This window comes from Microcebus murinus, chromosome 2 (assembly GCF_040939455.1).
Source record: "Microcebus murinus isolate Inina chromosome 2, M.murinus_Inina_mat1.0, whole genome shotgun sequence".
Classification (NCBI taxonomy): Eukaryota; Metazoa; Chordata; class Mammalia; order Primates; family Cheirogaleidae; genus Microcebus; species Microcebus murinus.
The window spans coordinates 91,521,439-91,544,943 of NC_134105.1; the positions used below are offsets into that span (position 1 = coordinate 91,521,439).

General features: G+C 36.0%; 1 protein-coding gene and 1 pseudogene across 1 annotated transcript in view; both read left to right on the forward strand.

The window, feature by feature from the left end:
• LRIG2 (leucine rich repeats and immunoglobulin like domains 2) overlaps positions 1-23,505 on the forward strand; it is a 56,623-nt gene that overhangs the window by 16,297 nt on the left and 16,821 nt on the right. Inside the window, exons 2-12 of the mRNA XM_012778439.2 lie at positions 1,839-1,904; positions 3,579-3,653; positions 3,805-3,939; positions 6,859-7,002; positions 7,127-7,270; positions 8,047-8,190; positions 8,396-8,539; positions 11,263-11,343; positions 12,876-12,947; positions 13,087-13,155; positions 22,131-22,294. Coding sequence (XP_012633893.1) covers positions 1,839-1,904; positions 3,579-3,653; positions 3,805-3,939; positions 6,859-7,002; positions 7,127-7,270; positions 8,047-8,190; positions 8,396-8,539; positions 11,263-11,343; positions 12,876-12,947; positions 13,087-13,155; positions 22,131-22,294 — 1,238 coding nt within the window. The remainder of the gene's footprint in view (positions 1-1,838; positions 1,905-3,578; positions 3,654-3,804; positions 3,940-6,858; positions 7,003-7,126; positions 7,271-8,046; positions 8,191-8,395; positions 8,540-11,262; positions 11,344-12,875; positions 12,948-13,086; positions 13,156-22,130; positions 22,295-23,505) is intronic.
• Positions 4,589-6,838, forward strand: LOC105878742 (small ribosomal subunit protein uS2-like; annotated as a pseudogene).

A 23,505-nucleotide genomic window follows, 5' to 3' on the forward strand; every position in this document is an offset into this window, starting at 1 on the left:
ATGATTGACATTCATGAGAGAACTATAGGGGATGAATACAATTAAGAGTTATATGCATGCTTCCAAAACCTTGAAACTAAATATTTAAAAAAAAAAAAGTTATGCTGCTGGGGAGATTGAGGGTTGGGGAGGGCATTATGAGCACTGTTATGAAAATGAAAGCCCTTAATCTGCAAGGGGAAAAATGCTAAATTTTAGCAGCCATGAGACATAGAATTAGATCGCACTGTGCTAGCCTGCTACACATATGATATTAGCTCTTTTTTGCCAGACAAGCCAGCTTGGAGCAGAATATGGAATATCTAACTTAAATTAGAATAGTTGAATTTCTGCTTGAGTTAAAATACTACAAAACAACAACAACAAAACATCTTTTCACTTGTATGAAATTCTGTATTGTTTAGTAGCAAGTGTAAGTTGGATGAAGAGTCTGAATATAAGATTTTTATGGGGAGCAAATTTATATTTTTTTATCTCTTACATTTCCCAGCACACCCCTCTATTCATAAGTGTCCTTGAACTGATACCTCTTGCCAGACATCTTAGAATAAAGGTTTTAGAATTGTTTTGGAAAAGCGATAGTTTAACATGGAGCTCTAGTTACGTCATAGTGTAAATTAAGCTCTTGAAAGGGGCTAGGTTTTACAGATGGGCAGGCATAATCTAGCTGAGAACAAATTGGTCTGCTGTGATAGAGACATCATTCAAACCTGCATGCATCTGTCATATGCCTGTGGTGGCACAGTGAGATACAGTGATCCCTAATGTTTCTCTGGTGTGTCCCTATTGCTAGCCATATTGTAACATGTAATACATTTCATGGGCAGCCTGTGTGGCCTTGATTCTACCTCAGCCTTGTAAAGATGCCAGAGGCATCACGGATAATTTTTAAAAGCCTGTTTAAATATTTAGACTCATGACTAATTTCAGTGAAATCTTTACTATATCTAATAAATTACTTGCTAGAAGTGAGATAGAATTATGGCCTCTACTTATTATTAACAGTTTTGTGACCTTGGATTAACAAATTAGTAACCTCTGTGCCTGTTTCCAGATTAGGAAAGTGAGTATTGTAAAAGTATTTGTCTCATAAGGTTATTTGTGGATTTAGCCAGTTAATATAGAAGAATGCCTGGCACTTAATAAATGTTAGCCACTGCCATCATCATCATCATCATTAACATAATTTGGGGTGAGATTAATTTTCTTCTCCCAAAGCTAGATTGCTTTTTTTAAGGAAGATCACATCCCTATTAAGAATGTGGTCAACTCCAAATTTAATATAGATGCTCACCATCTTGACTTGTGAAATCTATCATCAAATTTATTTACAGTTAAATTATATAATCACTATAAGGGATGAAGAAACTCTTTAAATACTGCTATAGAATGATCTAAAATATATTGTTAAGTGAAAAGAGCAAGAGGCAAAATAATGTATAAATTATTCTACCATTCGTGTAAATATTTGCTGGTACGTGCATAAAATATCTGTGAGGCTCTGCAAGAAATGACATAGTTTTTTATTTGTTATTGGGAAGGAGAATTGAGTGGCTAGAGACAAGGGTGGGAAACTTTTTTACTATATACCCTTTTATACTTTTTGATTATTGAACCGAGTAGATGTATTCCCTGATAAGTTAAAAAGAGAAAATACAAAAATTAGAAAGTAAAATAGCTGTTTTGAAATCTAGATAAATTTTTATTCATCCATTATAAACATTTCATTTTGTCTGTACTCAAATTCACATTTAATAGGATTTTTAATATTCCTGTTTCAGTGTTGTTTTTTTTCTTTGTCTACTTTCCAACACTAATGATATTTTGTCCTCCTTCAGGGATTTGAGTCATAACCGGTTGTCTAACTGGAACATCAGCTTGGAATCACAAACATTACAGGAAGTGTAAGTTATTTTTATTTATTTAAAGTTATGTTCTTGAGGTGACTTAATAAATTGCAAATTTAGGGATGTTCAATCCAGAGACACTATCAAAAAGTTGAAGGGAAAAATCTTTTAATTAAAAGAAATTATTTGAAAATCTAAACTTGTTGTTGACTTTGTTGTTCTCACAAGCTCTTTAGGTATTGGGTTGGTGATTTCAAGTTGTAAACTGTGGAGAAATACTATTTTACTTTCCTGGGGTGAAAAATAAGATTTCTCCTCTCTTAGGAGTAAATATGTTTTGCTTTTTGCCAAGTTTTGGCCAGTGAAACTCTGTGTTGTGTAAACTTTTTAAATATCTTGAGATGTTATCTAAGATGGAAGCATCATGTCAAAAATAGATTTGTATGAAATATTTTTGGTATCATTTGAGAATGTGGCAGTTGTTATAATTCAATTTTCCTCTTAAGTTTTTTTCTTTAATACTGAAAAATTATGTAATTTTGTAAAATATTATAAATATCAGTTTTTGCATTGGGTTGGGGTCACGATTATTGAGGTATATAGGTTTATTTGCCTATACACTTAACACCCTCAGGACCCTCAGATTTACTTTCCTTTTTAATTATTTGCTGACTGGGGTAACTTCTTAATGCTCTCATTATCCCTATATTCCCTCCTCCCTGATCCCAAATTTATTGCTTCTAATCTATCGTGGACTGAATAAACAGTTGACAAGTTTGTTAGCTGAGAGTAGGCATTGAGGCAGGGCCTGAAAATGCTTCAGTGGGAAGTGCACAAGATTTATTTGGAACTTTGGTTCGTTTCCTAGAGGCCTTTACTTCTGATTTCTTTGCTGTATTCTAGATTCTTAGGTTGTTTAGTGACTGAAAACCAGGTTAATGAAATGTGATTGTATTAGATTTGCTACTAAAAACCATTTGAGGCCAGTTGCAGTGGCTCACACCTGTAATTCTACCACTCTGGGAAGCCGAGGTGAAAGGATTGCTTGAGCCCAGGAGTTTGAGGTTGCAGTGAGCTGTGATGACACCACTGCACGCCATCCAGGGCGAGAGAGTGAGGCTTTGTCTAAAACAAAACAAAACAAAACAAAACAAAAAAACTCAACCATTTGAGACTGTTTAAAGGGCTGCTAGAATCAGATGTTTGACATGTTGTGTCATCTGGAAAATGTTATAGGTTCCATCTCTGGGTGGGCAGATTAATATTGTCTGTGGTCTCAAGCAACACTCCCTAATTTTTTGTATAGCTTTAGGAAAAATATATATACACACACATACATATATGTATGTGTGTGTGTGTGTGTGTGTATGTATATTTAGAGAGAAAAAGAGAGATATCTGAACAAACTAATTATTCCATCTTTAAGGGCTCAAATTAGCTGTCATGACCCCAACTATTCAAAGAACCTTGCTTGAACTGAAAATATCTCCAAAATATTTCTTAGCTGTACTAATATTGATGTCAATAGTATATATACTATGAAAAAACATTTCTTATTGAAATCTCTGATTTCTCAATAAATACATTTTTAGTTTAGTTTAACTCATTCCGAGTCATAGGCTTTTTCAAATTTGGCACCTATTCAAAAGAGTATGTATTAGCCAGAAACTAGAATTCAGGATGTAACATTTCCCTCACTAAACATTTAAATCTGTTTTTCCTCTTGTCTAGGAAAATGAATTACAATGAACTAACAGAAATCCCATATTTTGGAGAACCAACACCTAATATTACTCTGCTTTCATTGTAAGTTAATAAAATTTTCAGATCTTCTACTTAAATTATGCATAATATACAGTTGTCTTTTTTTAAGCACATATATTGTTGTTCCTAATTATTTAAGGTCCTTGAGGGGTGGATCATTGGTAATAGCTTGAATATAATCTTTGTTTTGTAGAGTTCATAATATAATCCCAGAAATCAATGCAGAGGCGTTCCAGTTTTACCATGCTCTTGAGAGTTTAGACCTTAGCTCAAATATGATATCAGAAATCAAGACATCTTCATTTCCTCGAATGCAGCTTAAATACCTGTAAGTAAAATAGAGTTTAAATTAGATTTACTTTAAAGTGCATGTTTCCTACTCATTGGTACCTATGTTCCCCAAAATGTCTGTTACTCATTATTATTTTGATATGCATATTTGAAACAAACCTAGGGTCAGTTTTTTGAGTTGTTGGTTCTGTCCCCCTTTCCCCTCCAGCCCCCAAAAGAAAGATTCCACTATTGTCAGAAAATATTGATAGATGTACAGGGGAATTTTTGAGATTTAATTCTGGATTTTTTTAACTAGCAGTTTTGTAAAAGGTAAATAGTAGTTTGTTTAAACAGTGGCTAACCTTATATAATGATGATTATTAGGTCATTAAGTATGAAATGTCTGATTTCAAATCATAAGTGTAGCTTATTATATCTCAAACAAGAAGCAGTACAGTAAATCAAAATATGCACCTAAACTATTGACACAGTTTTGTCATCTTAACAGTAGCTTGTTTATGCCAGCAGTGAAGAAGCCTGGAGAGCAAGTGGTGATGAAATCATGAAAAGCGTTTTCCACAGCTTGTTGAGAATTGAATGTTTTTCCTTTCAAGAAGTGGTCCAGCTTTTCGACGCCACCCATGGAAGGGGCCTATTCGGCGTTGTTCTGGATTCCCATCGGAACTTAAAGGGAAACTTTCACGATGTCCGGAGCCCTTGATGTCCTGCAAATGAAGGAGGAGGATGTCCTCAAATTCCTTGCAGCAGGAACCCACTTAGGTGGCACCAACCTTGACTTCCAAATGGAACAGTACATCTACAAAAGGAAAACTGATGGCATCTACATCATAAATATGAAGAAGAACTGGGAGAAGCTTCTGTTGGCAGCTCGTGCCATTGAAATGGCCATTGTTGCCATTGAAAACTCTGCTGATGTCAGTGTGATATCCTCCAGGAGTGCTGGCCAGGGAGCTATGCTGAAGTTTGCTGCTGCCACTGGAGCCACTCCTATTGCTGGCCGTTTCACTCCTCGGACCTTCACTAACCAGATCTAGGTAGCATTCTGGGCACCACGTCTTCTAGTGGTTACTGACCCCAGGGCTGACCACCAGCTTCTCACAGAGGCATCTTATGTTAACCTGCCTACCATTGCTCTGTGTAACACAGATTTTCCTCTCCATTATGTGGACATTGCCATCCCATGCAACAACAAGGAGGCTCACTCTGTGGGTCCGATATGGTGGATGCTGGCCTGGGAAGGTCTCTGCATGCATGGCACCATCTCCCGTGAACACCTGTGGGAGGTCATGCCTGATCTCTACTTCTACAGAGATGCTAAAGAGATTGAAAAGGAAGAGCAATCTGCCACCAAGAAAGCTGTGACCAAAGAGGAATTTCAGGGTGAATGGACAGCTCCAGCTCCTGAGTTTACTGCTACTCAGCCCGAGGTTGCAGACTGGTCTGAAGACATGCAGGTGCCCTCTGTGCCTATTCAGCAGTTCCCCACTGAAGACTGGAGTGCTCAGCCTGCCACAGAAGACTGGTCTGCAGCTCCCACTGCTCAGGCCACTGAATGGGTCAGAACAACCACTGAGTGGTCTTAAGTTCTTCTACAAACTCTTAAACAAGATGGAAATAAGGTTGATGGAAAATAAACACGAGTTTCTAAAAAAAAAAAAAAAAAAGAAGTGGTCCAAAGCCTGGAAGAAGTGATAGTCAGTTGGTGGAAGGTCTGGTGAATATAGTGGATGACAGTCAGTTTTCAAATTCAGCTTCTATAGTTGGAGCAGCATTGTTTGTGTGATGTGTGGTCAAAATTGTCTTGCAAGAGTATTGGCCTGTCTCTATTGACCAATCTCAGCTGCTACATTGCAAACATCCTCATCATTTCGTCCAATTGATTGCAGTAGACATCTGCCATAATTGATTGACCAAGTTTCATGAAGCTGTAGTGGATAATACCAGCGCTAGACCACCAGACACCATTAGGTTTTTGTGATGAATATCCAGTTTTGAACTGTTTTGGCACTTCATCTTTATCCAACTATTGTGCAGAACACTTGGCTTGTGATTGTCAAAAAGAATTCATTTCATCACACGTAACAATATGGTGTAGAATTGGTTTTCCTTTATGTCTGACAGCAAAGAAAGCCAAGCTTCAAGATGATTTCTCTGCTGACGCTTGTTTAATTCATGAGGAACCCATCTATCCATCTTCTTTACTTTAATTTGTTTCAAATGGTCCAATATCGTTGGAATGGTAACGTCAAACCTTGCTGCCAATGCATGAGTAGGTTGAGATTGATTCCCTTCCACTATAGCTTTTAGCTCACCATTATTCACCTTGGTCTCAGGTCACCCACATGGCTCATTTTCAAGATTAAAATCACCAGAATGGAACTTCTCAAACCATTGAGGTACTGTACATTCATTAGCTACATCCTTCCCCAACACTTCTTTGCTATCGTGAGCTGTCTGTGCTGCATTGGTTCCATGACAGAACTCATATTTGAAAATAACACAAATTTTTGACCTATCCATGGTTTAATAAAAATTGTTCTAAAATTTTTTTTGAAAGATAATCACAAATTAAAACATGTGTTTGAAAGACTAAGGATATACCTTCACAATAAAAATAAAACCAGAAGTGTCAGTGAAATGTCAGTGCTACCAACTGTCAAACTTAGTACTTAAGGAAATTGGACATTTCATACTTAATAACCTAATAGTGTGTATGCCAGTGTTTTCCAGTTTACAAAGCATATTGACATATACTGTTTCATAACAAATTAAATGAAGTAGGTATCCTAATTTTGTAGATGAAGAAACAAAGCATTTAAATGATTTGTAAAGTAGTATATAGTCATTAAGTGATTAGAGCTGAGGGCTCAGACAGATTTTTGGCAGCTATCCGTTTGTTGAATTTTCTGTTACACTAAATTTTTTTCTTTTGCTGTTATCTTGTTTGTTTTAGGAATTTGAGTAATAATAGGATAACTACCTTGGAGGCTGGTTGCTTTGATAATTTATCAAGTTCCTTATTAGTGGTAAAGTTAAACCGTAACCGAATTAGCATGATTCCGCCTAAGATCTTCAAGCTGCCTCATCTCCAATTCTTGTGAGTAACTAAATAGGTGGATTATAAGAAGACGATTTTTTCTTACAATGTCTTTTTCTTTTTATTTATTGTTAGAGCAATTCAGCAAACCAATTTTCTGACTATAAAACTATTTTTGTTAAAGGGAACTTAAAAGAAACAGGATTAAAATTGTGGAAGGTCTTACATTCCAAGGGCTTGACTCCTTAAGATCTTTGAAAATGCAACGGAATGGAATTAGCAAACTTAAAGATGGAGCATTTTTTGGCTTGAATAACATGGAAGAACTGTAAGTAGTAGAAATTAGAGAGGATTATTAGGGAAGGAGTCTGTGTGGTACTTTTCAATGCCAAATGGCTAGGTTAATTGCTCTGATTATGCAAAGGTACATTAGTTCCTGAGTAAAAATTTAATATTCAATAGCCAATAGGGTGACTAGAGTTAACAATAATTTATTGTATATTTTAAAATAATTGAAGAGTGGAATTGGAATGTTCCTAACACAAAGAAACGATAAATGCTGGAGGTGAGGAATATCCCAGTTACCCAGATTTGATTATTACACATTGGATGTGTATATCAAAACACTACATGTACCTCATAAATATATATAACTATTATATACACATAATTAAAAATTAACTTAATCAGAGAAAAAGGTACATTAGTTCTTTATTCTCTTATGTGAAATAAGTATACACAAAGCTTTTAAGTTTTGTTAGTTAACTGATATTTTTGTCATCATTCTTACAAATTTCTCATCTAAAAAGTTTACATTCCCTTTATGTTTTGGCTAATGAAAAGTATCAGAATTTATCTAGTACAGGTGTTTTGTACCACTTAGCCTGTTAGTTTTGTAGAGCTGATATTTTAAACAGTCTTATTACTTCTTAGTACCAAATCTGAAATAAGATACAAATATTTATTGAATAGAATTTGTCAGTTCACTTGGGTGGAGCAAAGGTGTATATGTGTGTCTGAGAAAGACTTAATAAAGATTTAAAACTGTACTTACTGAAATGCCTTGTTTTGGAACATATTTTCTCTTCTCTCTGAATTCTGCAGAGAACTGGAACACAATAATCTTACACGAGTGAACAAAGGGTGGTTGTATGGCTTGCGAATGTTACAGCAGCTCTATGTGAGCCAGAATGCTATTGAAAGAATCAGTCCTGATGCATGGGAATTTTGCCAAAGACTATCCGAACTGTAAGTGTTGGATGGCATTTCATTGGAGGCTGTGAGACTAGAGCAGGTTGGAATAAATCATTTCTGTGGCCAATAATGAGATCTAACACCCCTCTTTGCTAGAAGTTTGTCGAAAGCTCTAATTTTATCATGTAAATATAATAAGAATTTGTAAGTTAAACCAAAATACAATCAATGCCTTACCTTCCATGTTTTCTGTTTTCAGTGATTTGTCTTATAACCAGCTGACTCGCCTGGATGAATCTGCCTTTGTGGGTCTGAGCTTACTGGAGAGATTGAATTTAGGGGACAACAGAGTCACCCACATTGCTGATGGTGTGTTTAGGTTTCTTTCCAATCTCCAGACACTGTAAGTATATTCATCCTCCTTTTTGAGGGAGAGGAGTACTTTTTTTTAAACACAATAAAGCAAATTAATTATAAAACAACTAATCAGTCTGCAAATTTATGTATGCTAATATTTTGTGGTTTTTCTATCCTGTGCCTTAGAGAAAGACAGTCTTATTTGTCTCTATCCCCATAATTTTTTTTATCTCAATCTTATAGTAGGCAGTTCAGCTTGTACTTTTATTCTCAGTTAATCACCTAAAGACCAAAGCTTGTCTTATTGTGTCATAGTTGCTAGTGTCAAGAATGCAGTCATTTTCTTGTTCCTCCAACTTTGTGCACCAGAACTACTAGTTCTCATTCAAGAGGGTGCAGGATGTGTAGTGGGAGGAGCTTTGGCAGGAGACCTGATTACTGTTACTTGTTTGCTGCATGACTTTGAACAGAAGAAACAAACGCTTATCTGATGTGTGTCAGATGCTTTCAAATTCTAGGATGCTTATTGCTCTTTTCCATATTAGGAGACGGAGTCTTCTGAGAGATTAAAATTATTTTCTCAATGTCACATAGATTGTAAATGTTTGGGCCAGAATTAGAACTCAGGTCTGTTTGATGCTGAAGCTTATATGCATTTCATCATACCTCCAGAGGAACAAAATCACTTAGCCTTTCCTGGACGTTATTTTCCTTGTCTCTTCATCCAGTGAAAGAAAGATATAGATTAGATGGTTGTTAAAAGCAATTTCAACTCTAAAATTCTTTGATTCTCTTAAGTTATTCAACTTACAGAATATAAGAATGTATTTTTATAATTTTATGTACTTATATGTGAATATAAATTTTAGAGTATAATTTTATTGAATGAAGAAGTATTTTAACAAAATATAGTAATCTCAAACATAGAGCTGAATAGGAGAAAACAAAGAGTAATTAGTAGAGTTTCTGTTCTTAAGGTTCTTGAATAGGGGATTTTGTAGTCATCAGGTTCAGAGTTGAAATAGTTTCAGAAGAGAGGAAGGCTCCCCCAACTTTGGGACTTAACCATCAATGAGAAAGAAAGCATGATAATTTTGTGAAGGTGTATATACGTGCATAGATGTGTGTTTGATGTTTTTTTTTTTTTTGAGACAGAGTCTCACTCTGTTGCCCAGACTAGTGTGCCATGGCATCAGCCTAGCTCACAGTACCCTCAGTCTCCTGGGCTCAATCAATCCACCTGCCTCAGCCTCCCGAGTAGCTGGGACTACAGGCATGCACCACCATGCTTTGCTAATTTTTTCTATATATTTTTAGTTGTTTGGCTAATTTCTTTCTATTTTTAGTAGAAACGGGGTCTCGCTCTTGCTCTGACTGGTCTTGAACTCCTGACCTCGAGCAATCCTCCAGCCTCGGCCTCCCAGAGTGCTAGGATTACAGGTGTGAGCCACCACTCCTCGCCTGATTTTTTTCTTTTTAACTTCTTTCAGATTTGTCCTTGAAAAATTAAAAGTGATTTCTTTAAAACTGTCTCTCAGATAAATGTAAAAAAGTAAAATAACAGTGATTTCCTTTTTTCCCCCACTTTTCTTACATTATCAGAGGTGAAATGTAGATCATTGCAAACTCAAAAATTTAGATGCAGTTACAGCCTTTTGGCAATTAAAAGGATGACAAACTGATTCTTTCAGTATACCACTGATCATTACTTTTAGAATTAAAAGTTTAGGAAGGTAATTGCAGAAGTAAGTGGTTGTTCAATGCCAAAGAGATAGTTAAGGCAGAATTAGGATCAGATCTGAGAAACTCTGGCTTTAGCCTCATGCTTTTGCCAGAGTAGATATTGTTCTGACTTAATTTGGTGAATGATTTCTGTTTATGCTATGCTGTGGAGGAAGGGTAAAGTCCTGAAGAGTTGAGCAGCTAATTGTTTCTGTGTTTATTCTTTAGTAAAATAAATGAATTTTGGTAGCTTTTCACCTAAAGATAGCTAAGTGAAAAGAGAGATCTCCTATCTCCTTACTATTAATACTAATATGTGATTAATACTAATCACACAACTTTACGTGTGCCTTACAAAGCAAAAACCTTTGTGCTTTATTTTATTATAGATGACTTAAGGAAGGAAAAGTGATTAAATATTTGTAACTAGTATTTTTTCCATCAGCCCATGGTGTGGTGTAATTGCATTTCCTCTGAAAATGGAACAGTGGATTTTGAAAGATCCATACTTTCCCTTTTAAAGAAAATATAGTGACTACTCTAACACATGAGTATATCACTCTTGCTTCCCAGGGGGCATGTTTAATTGCTCTTGAGCTGTGAGGCTCTGTATTGATATTACTCTTTGTCAGCCATTTTAAGTTTAAGGGCCCAGGGGAAGGCTTGGGTCACCCAGAAATCCCATTAGTCTGAAATCAGATTTGTAAGCCATACCTCTTGCATCTTGAAATACTCCTGCTTTTTGCAGGACTCTGTCTATAATTTTGAATATGCTAATACAATTAGAGGCTGTTAGCTAGGAAGATTAATACTCTTAGCAGATTGCTTAATTTATTTATCAAGGCCAGCTTAATTCTTAGCCTATGAGAATCAGTTCTTACATGTTTATTACAGATATCCCTTAAGAAGCAGAATTGGGTCTTTATCATAAATAACTGTTTAAAAGAAGGATTATAATTAGCACATGCACCTTGCCCATGCCAGGGTGCTGTCCGATGGTGTGATGATCATGTTGACTAACATAACCTGTCTTTGATATTTTTGTAGAGACTTAAGAAACAATGAAATTTCATGGGCCATAGAAGATGCTAGTGAAGCCTTTGCTGGACTCACAAGTCTCACAAAATTGTATGTATTTATAACATTTATGTATGTGTACAGAGGTGCATTTTTAAGAACCAGTTGTAAATGTGATTGAATTATATTTATTTGATATGGCTAGAAGTTCTGAGCTTTCTGACCCATCTGGGAGCTTCATTGTTTATCAAGTGCTGTTTTTCATTTTGGGAGGTAGTTGTTGGTGGGGCACTTTTTATTGACAAAGCATTTCAGCAGACACTTGAAGAGAAGTTATTTATGGAAGTAGAATTTCTGTTTAAGTAAAGGAAATGTGCTGAGAAACTAGAGTTGAACTGATAATGGTCATCTGTTTAATCGTGGGAGCTTTATGGGTAATTCATATAGCAGAGAAGGAGAGTATTCTCTCAAAAAAGATTTTAAATCTTCTGCCATGAGAAGAATTTCTCCAAAGATTCACACTTCTCTCAGTTTCTTTAACCTGATTATCTTTTGCTAAGAAGGTAGAAATGAGGAATATAAACTAATTTAGTATATGAGAACTACCAGTTTATCAGTGGCCAGGATGGTCGTTCAGAGGTACCTCATTGAGCTCCAACATCTTTTTTTTTTTTTTTTTTAGACAGTCTCACTTTGTTGCCCAGGCTAGAGTGAGTGCCATGGTGTCAGCCTAGCTCACAGCAACCTCAATCTCCTGGGTGCAAGTGATCCTACTGCCTCAGCCTCCTGAGTAGCTGGGACTACAGTCATGTGCCACCATGCCCGACTAATTTTTTGTATATATATTTTTAGTTGGCCAATTAATTTCTTTCTATTTTTAGTAGTAACAGGGTCTCGCTCAGGGTGGTTTTGAACTCCTGAACTCGAGCAATCCGCCCGCCTCAGCCTCCTAGAGTGGTAGGATTACAGGCGTGAGCCACCACGCCCGGCTCCAACATCTTAATAGAAGCTTTTATGCTATTGGTTAATAATAAAAATTCATAACTTTCTTAAAAATGTGTGTTCTTATCAAGTTGTACACATTAAAATATGTGCAATTTTTTTGTATATCATTTATACTTCAATAAAGCTGTTAACCACTTCGGTACCAGCGTTGACTATAGTCGATAGTCACAGATGAACGCGCACAGTGACTTTAACCGACAGCTGTGATATGAAGGCCCACAGCCGAGTGTCGACTTTAGTGGACAGCTGTGATATGACTTTTCTAATTTTTCATTTATCAAAATAAAATTGTGAACATTTAAAAATAACGCAATGAAAACATATATGTATATGTTACCTATTCTGATTTACATTACAAGTAAAGCTGCTTGTAAAGTAAAACAAGCTTTCAGTGCTTTAAAGCTTTCCTCATCACACAAGAGCAAAATGGATTCGTCGTCAATGCACAGCACAAACTATCGTGCAGACTATGAGTGCCGGCTGTGGGCAAGGTTTTGCGGCAGGTGGGCGCGGTACTAAAGTGGTTAAATAATACAAAAAAAAAGTTAAGCTTATTTTCACCTTTTATAGGTAAATGTGTAATGAATTTAATTTTGTTTAGTGGATAGCTTTATTAGAAAGGTCTGTTTGTATTTCAGAATCTTACAAGGAAACCAGATTAAGTCAATTACAAAGAAAGCATTCATTGGTCTTGAATCCCTTGAGCATCTGTAAGTATTCTGCATACATTTTCTTACTATTAATATATCATCTTTGCTATTAGAAGAGGTTTTCATGACCTTGTAAGGTGTTTATGTAATTCAATTATAGAAATGGTGACCGATAATGTTTCATTTCTCTTTATTTCAGAGATTTGAACAATAATGCTATAATGTCTATCCAAGAAAATGCTTTTTCTCAGACTCACTTGAAAGAACTGTAAGTAACTTAAGTCTTTTTTATTACCAATTAGGTCATTGTTCCTGCTTGTGCTTAAAGTGTAATGAAAGTGACCCAAGTATTTGCAGAAGCACACAGTTCAGGCATAAAAAAAGAAAGTGTTACTGCTCAGTTATTTTAGTGGCTGGATATAATTTTAAAATAACCCAACATTGAAAAGTCTAGAGTGTGTGGCACCAAGACCTTCTGTTTTCCCTGTGCTGCTAATGCTTATAATTAGGGAATTGTAGCACCTAACATAACCTATACATAATTAGGGAATTATGTATACCCTACTGTTCTTTTTTTTTCTTTTTCCCATCCATTCCTTTGTGGACTATCATAAACATGTGTTCACAATTCTTACCCTTGGGTTGGTTACAATTAGGGTATTATGTGATTTTGTTTTTTAGTTACTGAGGTGATCTAGCACTTTAAGTATGATTGTCAGAGCGGATGTCTCTAATTTGTTGTTCAAACTACTAAAATGTTAAAAAATTGTTAAATAGTTGCAATAGACAAATACATATACACACACACACAGAGATATATGTAATTTTATATTCTTTTTCATTCATGACTTTAAAATTGCTCTTTTGGTTTAGAGATTTCCTTGGGGGAGAGGTGTTTAGGGTAAGCTTTGATATTATTTTTAAACTCTGGTGGTTCGAATATACAGCCAGGTTTAAGGACCACTAGACTATAGCAATTATTTTGCCTTGCCTGGAAGTTACTTACAGGATGGTCTGGAGCAGAACTCGTTCATGACAAGATAAGCATGGAAATTCAGAATAAGCATTTAGAAACTATTAGAACAAATTGTAATTACTGTGACACTTCTGTTGTAGTTTATAAAAGTAGTGGTCTGCAATGGATTGGAAATTGAAAAAATTGGTCCTTATGACAGATAATTTGAGATGTACTGAAAATGTGCGAGTTTTCAAACTGCTTAGGTTCAAATCCTTGCTCCATTCCTTATAAATTATGTGACAGTGGGCACATTGTTTAGCCTAAGACTCAGGTTTTCTTTTCCCCTCAAAATGGGAATAGCACCTCCCTCAGGATTATGTGAAGATAAAATGAGATAATTTGTTTACTCAAATATTTATTCATCTGCTATGCAAGGTACCATTCTGGATGCTGAAAACACAACAGTGAACTACACAGAGTCTCTGCTCATAGCATATTATAATAAATTCTAGTATGGAAGATAATAAACCAGTAGATACATAATATCTCATTACCTAGTGTTCTGAAGACAAAGTAGGTCAAAGGTATGCAGAGTGACAGGAATTATTGCTGTTTTAGATGAAGTAGTGAGGGGAAACTCTTCTGAAGAAACATTTGAGTAGGACCTTAATGTAATGAAATGGCAAACCATGTGAATAGTGGATAAAGGGTTTTCCAGGCACAGGGAAAAGCAAGAGAAATAAGGGCAGAAAGTGAAGCAGGAGTCAGATCATGTGGGGCCACCAGGAATTAAGATTTTTTTCCCTAAATGCATTAGGTAACATTGGAGGGTCTTGCTCAGCACAGAACCTGACACACAGTAAAAGTTGAATAACTAATATTAATAAACACAAAAGTTAAAATGTTATGAAAATCATTATTAGTTATTTCCTGCCAGATTTTTAAAGTAACTTTTTTTGGTCTGTTGAGACATTTTGAGTTCTTTCTTCTAGGCTTAGTTTAATGGTAAATTGTGACTTATTACAAATCAGTGTTACCTTTTTGTTGCCAGTGATAACCAGGAGAGCCAGCAAGAAAGTTTTAACTATTGTTGTGAGAACTCAGTTTAACATATAATTTAAATAGTAGGTGAAAGCAAAGACTGCAGTTTCCATATTAAGAGAGTCATTTAGTAATTTGGGAGTTGTAACAAAGATTCTTTGCTTGACCAAACTTTAGGCAGACTCTTAAACCTTCTCCTATCTGATCTGTACACTTGCTTGTAAAATCTGATTTTAGCAAGAGCCCTGTAAAACCAATTTGCAAGAACTCTTCCTCATCCTACACCATTCTCCAGCTCTACACCATTCCCTAGGTGATATCTGATCACCCTGGCTTGTCTTTAGCAAGAATTCTGTTAGGTAGATTTAGCCAAAGTCTCCCTTACTCCAGATGTTACTTCTTAGTAATTTTTGATCCACTAATGCCCACCCTGCCCTGCTCCTTGGCTACAAATTTCCACTTGGCCTTGCTGTATTCAGAGTTGAGCCCAGTCTTTCTGCCCCACTGCAAAATCCCATAGCTATGGCTCCTATACCCATCAAGATGGTTCTGAATAAAGTCTGCCTTCCCGTGCTTTAACAAGTATCATTGAGCACTTTTTTCTTTAACAGTTATAGTGCTGTGACTCAGATAGGATAAGATTCATCATTGGACCCCCGGACCTCTCACCCAGGACCCAAATATGGACCTTTGAAACCTTTGTCTTCACTCCTGACTGATTGATCGGGGATCCAATAGTGAGTCAGAGTCATGAACCATTGCTCCGGACAAACGTCCGTTGAAGCTGGTAAGAAAATATTTTGATTCTTAAGATTCTGAGTATGTTCTCTGAAGTTGTGTTAGAGTCCCAGGCTTCTTTTGAAAGGTACCTCCTGGGGTAGTGGGTCATTTTCCTGGCTATCTTTCCTGAGTGAGGATTACTCCCTGACTTCCTTGGGCTGAAAGTCCTTCCTGTCACTCTGTTAGGCCTCTCTGTTCTCTCTGTTGGATCCTGCTTCTCCCCTGGGAACTTCTCTGTCATCTGAATTCCTTCTTCTTGAACCACTGGTGACTATATGCTCCACCAACTCTGTGTGCCTCCTTCTTATTGGAACTTCACATTGGCATCTTTGGGAAACTTAAGATCTCCCGAAATTGGCTCCTCTAAGATCTCTCCCTTCCCATTGATACTGTTCCTGTCTCCTCTTGCTGCCTTTATTTTATTTTATTTTATTTCATTTCTTTTTTTTTTATTTTTTTTTTTATTTTGAGACAGAGTCTCACTCTGTTGCCCTGGCTAGAGTGCCGTGGCGTCAGTCTAGCTCACAGCAACCTCAAACTCCTGGGCTCAGGCGATCCTACTGCCTCAGCCTCCCGAGTAGCTGGGACTACAGGCATATGCCACCATGCCCGGCTAAGTTTTTCTATATATTTTTAGTTGGCCAATTCATTTTCTTTCTATTTTTAGTAGAGATGGGGTCTCACTCTTGCTCAGGCTGGTTTCAAACTCCTGACCTTGAGCAATCCACCCGCCTCAGCCTCCCGGAGTGCTAGGATTATAGGCGTGAGCCACCGCGCCAGGCCCTCTTACTGCCCTTAATACTTCCTCCAGTTTCCTTGAATCCTTTGATATGTCTTACTTCAAATCCCTACCTCCACCATTCCTGTTTCATGTTGTCTTTATCAGGTCTTTCATTACTTAAGAAAACTGAGTCTTCTTGATTTTAAAAGAATTAAGTTTTGTTTGTAGCTATATAACCTTCTGTATTTGCCTTTAAAATCTTTGTCACTTTGGTTAAATAGATAAGCGTTTCATAATTATCTTTGATTCTATTTAATCAAGTGTTCAAACATTTTGACATTTGTGACAACTTCCCCAAGTCAAAGTCAAAATAAAATCTTTTTGACCTTGAATTAACTCTGAGATTTTCCAGAAGGCTCCTGGAAAATCTTAAAGAATTTATCTCTCACCTTATAAAAAGAGAGGTATTAAACTAATTAGGTTTATTTGGTAAGTTATGTGGGTGGGGAATACTGTCAAGAAGTGATTCTAAATCTGTAGGTTATATTTGTATGGATATGTATTATTAATACAAGTATTGAGAAGTTTTCTGAAGTTCAAAGAAATTTGTCAGTACTCTCACATTTCATGATATGTCTGGCATAATGTTATTAATAGTCATAATTTTGGTTATGTTAAAATGTATGCCACAGAAATAACTAAATTTACTTACCACATGAACTCTCAAATTTAGTCATATCCATTTTAAGTCATTTATCATTCAGACAGTTGTTTGATGGTTTCCTGAAAGCTTTTGCAAGCAGCTATTGTCTAAAAGTGTTTCATCTTGTGAGAGATTCATGGAAAAGACTCTGACAAATACCAATTTCCAATAACTTTGTTTTTTTTTATTTTTATTTTTTTTTACTTAAGCATTATAGGAGGTATAATTTCCAATAACTTTAAGATCATACCATTGGACTAAGGAAGAATTTCCAGAACTCTAATGAAGAAACTGATGGGTTCATAAAACTGTTAACCTGAGATTAAACAAAACAAGAATTAGTTACATGGAACTGAATGAATTGATAAAGGATGATTCTTGTTTTGGAACATTGCTGGTTCCGTAATGTATTTCCAGATTTAAGGAACCCATTTTTGTTTTCTCTTAAGCTATCTATAACTTACAGCAATTTGGTAAAGTATACTTTGTGAACAAAAAGTGAAACAGTTTTTATCCCTGCCTGATCCCTCCAGAATTCAGAAACTTAATGAGTATTCTCATTTTCATGGCAATATCATTATTTGCATAAACTCAATAGGAATCTATTCTTGTAACAGGGCATAATTGGGAGCATTGGCTATATTACCAAGGCTTTGACCAGAATGTCCTATTTGAGAATGATGTGTAAAATTAGATATGACCAGACAGCCTTAAGGAACCAAGATTGATTTTTAAGGCACAAGTTCTAATAAAGCCCCCTGGTAAAACTGGCCTGATACCTTGCTTACAGGGCTCTTTGCCTTACAGGTGAGTAAAAGAGGTCACTTCCTGGCAGCCCTAGAAACTTGATAATATTTCGGTAACCTCAAGAAGAGATTTCACCCAAATATAGGTACTAAAGGCGAAGTTAGCTTTGAGGAAGCTTTTAAAAAATCAAATCAGAATTTTTTTTGGAAAAGTTCCAGCAAAGCAAATTCAAAAGGCCTTTGTAGTCAATTACCATTCTTGCTGCACTTACGTAAATGATCAGGCCAAATCTAATGAGACCAGACTTATTTTGTAAACAAATAGAGAAAGGGAGTTGATTGTAGAGAGAAATTTTTTTTTTTGTTTTAGTAGAAAATTGTAGTGTGCCCTTGTGGGTTCTGTCTTACACTTTTTGCCAGTCCTTACTATATTCTCAATTCTAGTTTCCTCCAGTGTCTGTTAACAACTCTCCAAACAAATTTTTCTCCCACTTTCCTAACCTGGCATAATTTATGAAACTGCCCCTTTCTGAAGCCCTACAAGCTGAAGCTGGATGGCTTGATATAAACTTCAGAGAAATCACCACAACTGATCATGTATGGACAACCATGTTGTATGGGCCACTCGAAAAGTTCACCTTAACACCCTCTGACATTACTAGAGACTAGAAACTACAAGCAAAGAAACACTGTCAGATTGTCATGGCCTGTCCTCATCCATCTGAAGATGCTTGGAGCCCAACATCTAGAAATCATCTTGATTGACTGCCCTCTTGACTCAAAAACTGAATTTATAGTTTGTTCTAACCATTAACCTTTGTTTCTATTATTTATTTATTTATTTATTTATTTATTTATTTATATATATATATATATATATTTTTTTTTTTTTTTTTTGAGACAGAGTCTCACTTTGTTGCCCAGGCTAGAGTGAGTGCCGTGGGGTCAGCCTGGCTCACAGCAACCTCAATCTCCTGGGCTCAGCGATCCTACTACCTCAGCCTCCCAAGTAGCTGAGACTACAGGCATGCGCCACCATGCCCAGCTAATTTTTTGTATATATATTTTTAGTTGGTCAATTAATTTCTTTCTATTTTTGATAGAGACGGAGTCTCGCTCATCCTGGTTTCGAACTTCTGACCTTGAGCAATCCACCCGCCTCGGCCTCCCAAAGTGCTAGGAAACCTTTGTTTTTAAAATTTTATCTTTATAGAAATTCCCCTCATTAAATACCTGATTGCACACACCATCTAGCAAATACCCTCTACTACCCAGTTCCTACAGAGGATTTATCTGGTCCTTAATCCAAAGATTACTATCCTTACAATGCTTTAAGAAGTATCATTGAATACTATTTTCTCTTAATAGCTGGTTTGAACAAACTGCTATTACAGGAACTCTAATGCAGTTTTTACTGAGAAGTTTTGGTTGCTTTTGGTACTTTAAGTCATATTTATAATACTTTTTAGGTCAACATTTATTAAAACTTTTCTTTATACTTTTTGGTATTCCTCACAGTGCTTTGCATCAGTATTTGGAGGTGTATGAAAGAGTTGCATATAAATTTGAAAATATTTTTCATTAAAAAGACCTTTGAATCCCCCACTACTCAAAACCAATCACTATTATTAATATTTTATTATGTATCCACACACTTGTTGAGAGAATGCAGAGTACTCTGTTAGGTACTTGTGGGAAGGGTTGGTTAGTGTGTGAAGGATGGAAAGAAGTAAAAGAAATAGAAGTAAAGGGAGCTACCATGAATTGAGTATTGTTTATGGCCAGGCAGGCACTGTGCTAAATGCTTGATTTAAAATTCTTTTGAGGTAGGCATTCTCAATTTCATTTTCCAGAAATGGAAACTGAGATTTTGAAGGCATTCAGTATTGTGTCGAAGGTAAGTAGTGGAGTGGGATGAGCCCAGGTCTCATGAATCTAGTATAAAAAAATTATAACTAAGGTAACAAATCAGACCATATCACTCCTCTATTCTTAACATTCCAATGGCTTCCCATTACACTTAAGGGAAAAAATAAATAAAACTCAAGTCCTTTCCTTTGTTTATAAAGCACCTGCATGGCTGATCCTCTTTTCCCAGCTCTCTGCACATTCCTGTCACTCTTACTGTGCTCTAGCTTCAGTGGCCTCCTTGCTTTTGCTTGAGCATACCAAGTAGGTCTGCTTCAAAGCTTTTCACGCACTTTCCTCTGTCTGGGGTGCTCTAAGATCAGATCATCACAATTTGCCCTTTTACTTCTTTCCGGTCCTTGCCCCACTGCCTTTTCTTCAAAAAACTTCCCCTGATCACGTCTCTAAACTAGTAGCTGCTGTCTCTATGTCTTTGCCTAACTTTGTTTTTCTTCACAGCACCTAATACTTTTTGACACTATATTTTGCATTTATTACTTGGCTCTAAATACACAGGCTCCATGAAGGCTATATCCCCACATATTCCCACAGCCTAGAAAGTACTTGGCATATAGACTTAAATATTTCTGTGTGGATGAATAAAAATAATTTGAGAATTCTTAAATGCAAAAGGTAACTTTTGGCTTGTTTAATTAAAATTACCCTTGATAAAATATCTTTTGAGATACTTTCAAAGACTGAAACTTCTATGGAATCAGATCTTAGATACTTTATACCAAACTTTAAAACTAGATGAAGAGGCCGGGCGTGGTGGCTCACGCCTGTAATCCTAGTACTCTGGGAGGCCGAGGCGGGCAGATTGCTCGAGGTCAGAAGTTCGAAACCAGCCTCAGCAAGTGCAAGACCCTGTCTCTACTGTAAATAGAAAGAAATTAATTGGCCACCTAATATATATAGAAAAAATTAGCTGGGCATGGTGGTGTGTGCTTGTAGTCCCAGCTACTCGGGAGGCTAAGGCAGTAGGATTGCTTGAGCCCAGGAGTTTGAGGTTACTGTGAGCTAGGCTGACGCCATGGCACTCACTCTAGCCTGTTCAACAAAGCAAGACTTTGTCTCAAAAAAAAAAAAAAAACCAAAAAAAGGCCGGACGTGGTGGCTCATGCCTGTAATCCTAGCACTTTGGGAGGCCGAGGCGGGCGGATTGCTCAAAGTCAGGAGTTCGAAACCAGCCTGAGCGAGACCCCGTCTCTACCCAAAAAATAGAAAGAAATTAATTGACCAACTAAAAATATATATACAAAAAATTAGCCGGGCATGGTGGTGCATGCCTGTAGTCCCAGCTACTCGGGAGGCTGAGGCAGGGAGATCGCTGAGCCCAGGAGTTTGAGGTTGCTGTGAGCGAGGCTGACACCATGGCACTCACTCTAGCCTGGGCGACAGAGGGAGACTCTGTCTAAAAAAAAAAAAAAAAAAACCAAAATAAACTAGATGAAGATTATCATGCACATAAATCAAGTTATAATGTTCTCAAACTCAATTTGCTTTCTTTGCTTCAAAGTGGACAGGACATTTAAGGGGTCATTGAGAGAAAATACTGATTTTTCAGATATATTTTATAGGCCTATATGATTTGAAAATTATCATATACTCTACAACAAAGATTTCTCAATGCTCCAATATATAGAGTAAACTTTCCCCTAGACTTCTGTGAGAACAATTTTAAACCTCAAAAATTTAAAGGAACTTAAAGTGAATACCCATACACCATTTACCTAGATTCACTAATTGTTAACTTTTCGCCAAATTTGTTATGTATTTTCCTCTCACTGTCTCTTGTGCTTGGTCTCTACACACATACACACACACACACACTCTCTCTCTCTTTCTCTCTCTCTCTCTCTCTCTCTCTCACACACACACACACACACACACACAGTTTTTTTGCTTACTATTGCAGACATCATGACACTTTACCCCTAAATATCTCAGCATATTTTTTAAGAACAAGGACATTTTCCTGTATAATCACATCATCATTATCTCATGTCCAAGGAAATTAACATTGATAAAATAATATCTAATAAACATACTCAAATTCCCCCAGTGTCAAAAAATGTCCTTTGTAGATTTTTTTTCCAATCAAGAATCATGCATTTCATTTGCTTATAATGGCTTTTTAGTCTTCTTTAAGCTAAAATGGGTCCCTTGCCACCCTTGTTTCTCCATCCTTATTTAGTGTCTTTCATGACATTGACATATTTGAGGAATTCAGGCTGACAGTCTGAATTTGTTTTCTCATGATTAGATTTCAGGTTAAACATTTTTGGCAAGGAAAGTGCATAGGTATGTGGTAAGGTTTTAATGCTGAAGGAATTAAGAATGAAAAGTAAAACAAAGGTTACTTTTCCTCTTTTCTTTTCTGCAGGATTCTGAACACAAGCAGTTTGCTCTGTGACTGCCATTTGAAGTGGTTACTTCAATGGCTGGTTGATAATAACTTTCAACATTCTGTGAATGTAAGCTGTGCACACCCTGAATGGCTAGCAGGGCAAAGCATCCTGAATGTGGATCTGAAAGATTTTGTCTGTGGTTTGTATTTTTGCTTTAAAATTTTATATATTACACAGTTACTATCTTTTTTTTTTTTTTTTAAAGAAATGACTTAAAGTGAGATACAGTTACTATCTTAACAAAAGAATTTTTAAAAAATTGAACCAGAATGCTTTCCCACTAGCACATCTATTTCCATTTCTCGGTTGTTCTCCAACCCATATTTCAATGATTACATTTTATATTTTTGTAATCATAGGTTAAATTTTGTGTTCTATGACTTGATATTTCATAAGCAGTGTTTTTTCTCTGTGTTCTTAGGTGATCATTTTAAATGGCAGTATAATAGCGTTTTTATGAATGTGTGTGTAGGCCTTTCCCTTTTAGAGGCATTGTTAACCTTAGAATAAGTATCTGGAAGTAAGATTCCTGAATCAAAAAATATGATTTTTTTACATGAACATTTTTAGTAGATCTTGAAAAATGATACCAGGTTTTTTCCAAAAAGATAGCACTAGTTTATGTTGTCACCAGCAATGTATGAATGTACTGATTTCATGTAGTTTGTATTTTTGATGTAGTTTCTTAAGACTAAAGTGGCAGGGTTTTGGTTTTTCCTTGAGAGGAGGAGAGTAGTCATAGGCAAGTTGTCCTGATTCTAGCACTTACAATTTCAAGTAATGAACTATATTGTACTTTCTCAACGTGGAAATTTTTCCTTTACACTTAACTCTCCTTTAAAGTGAAATGACTGATTCTTAGCTTTACATAGGAGAATTTCTAGATCATTGTATCTGTGTTGCATATCATTGGTATCTCTGATCATTTTGGTGCCTATATTAATATATTGCCAGATCTTTTTTCACAATCCAGTTAAAGGTGCATGAGATACTTGGAATTTTAGGCCCATTGTTTTAACAGATCTGAACGAAGAAAACAAAGAATCTAGTAAAGATTAAATTCTGTTTACATTGCCACACGTTCCTTTTTTTTTTTTTTAACATAATAGGTTTATATTTAATATAGTACTTTTCACCAGGAGGATGTTGAGTTAATTAATATAAGGGTTTTTTTTACATTAGATCTTTTTATTTCAATGTTCATATTCAGTTTTTTTAATTAAATCTTTTTTCCATTTCAATATTAGATACACTGAATACATTTTCCTAAATATTTTTTACCTAGTGATAAACATTTCAATTTTTGTTTGACTGTGTGATATCTAATACAATATTAACTTGGAAGATAAA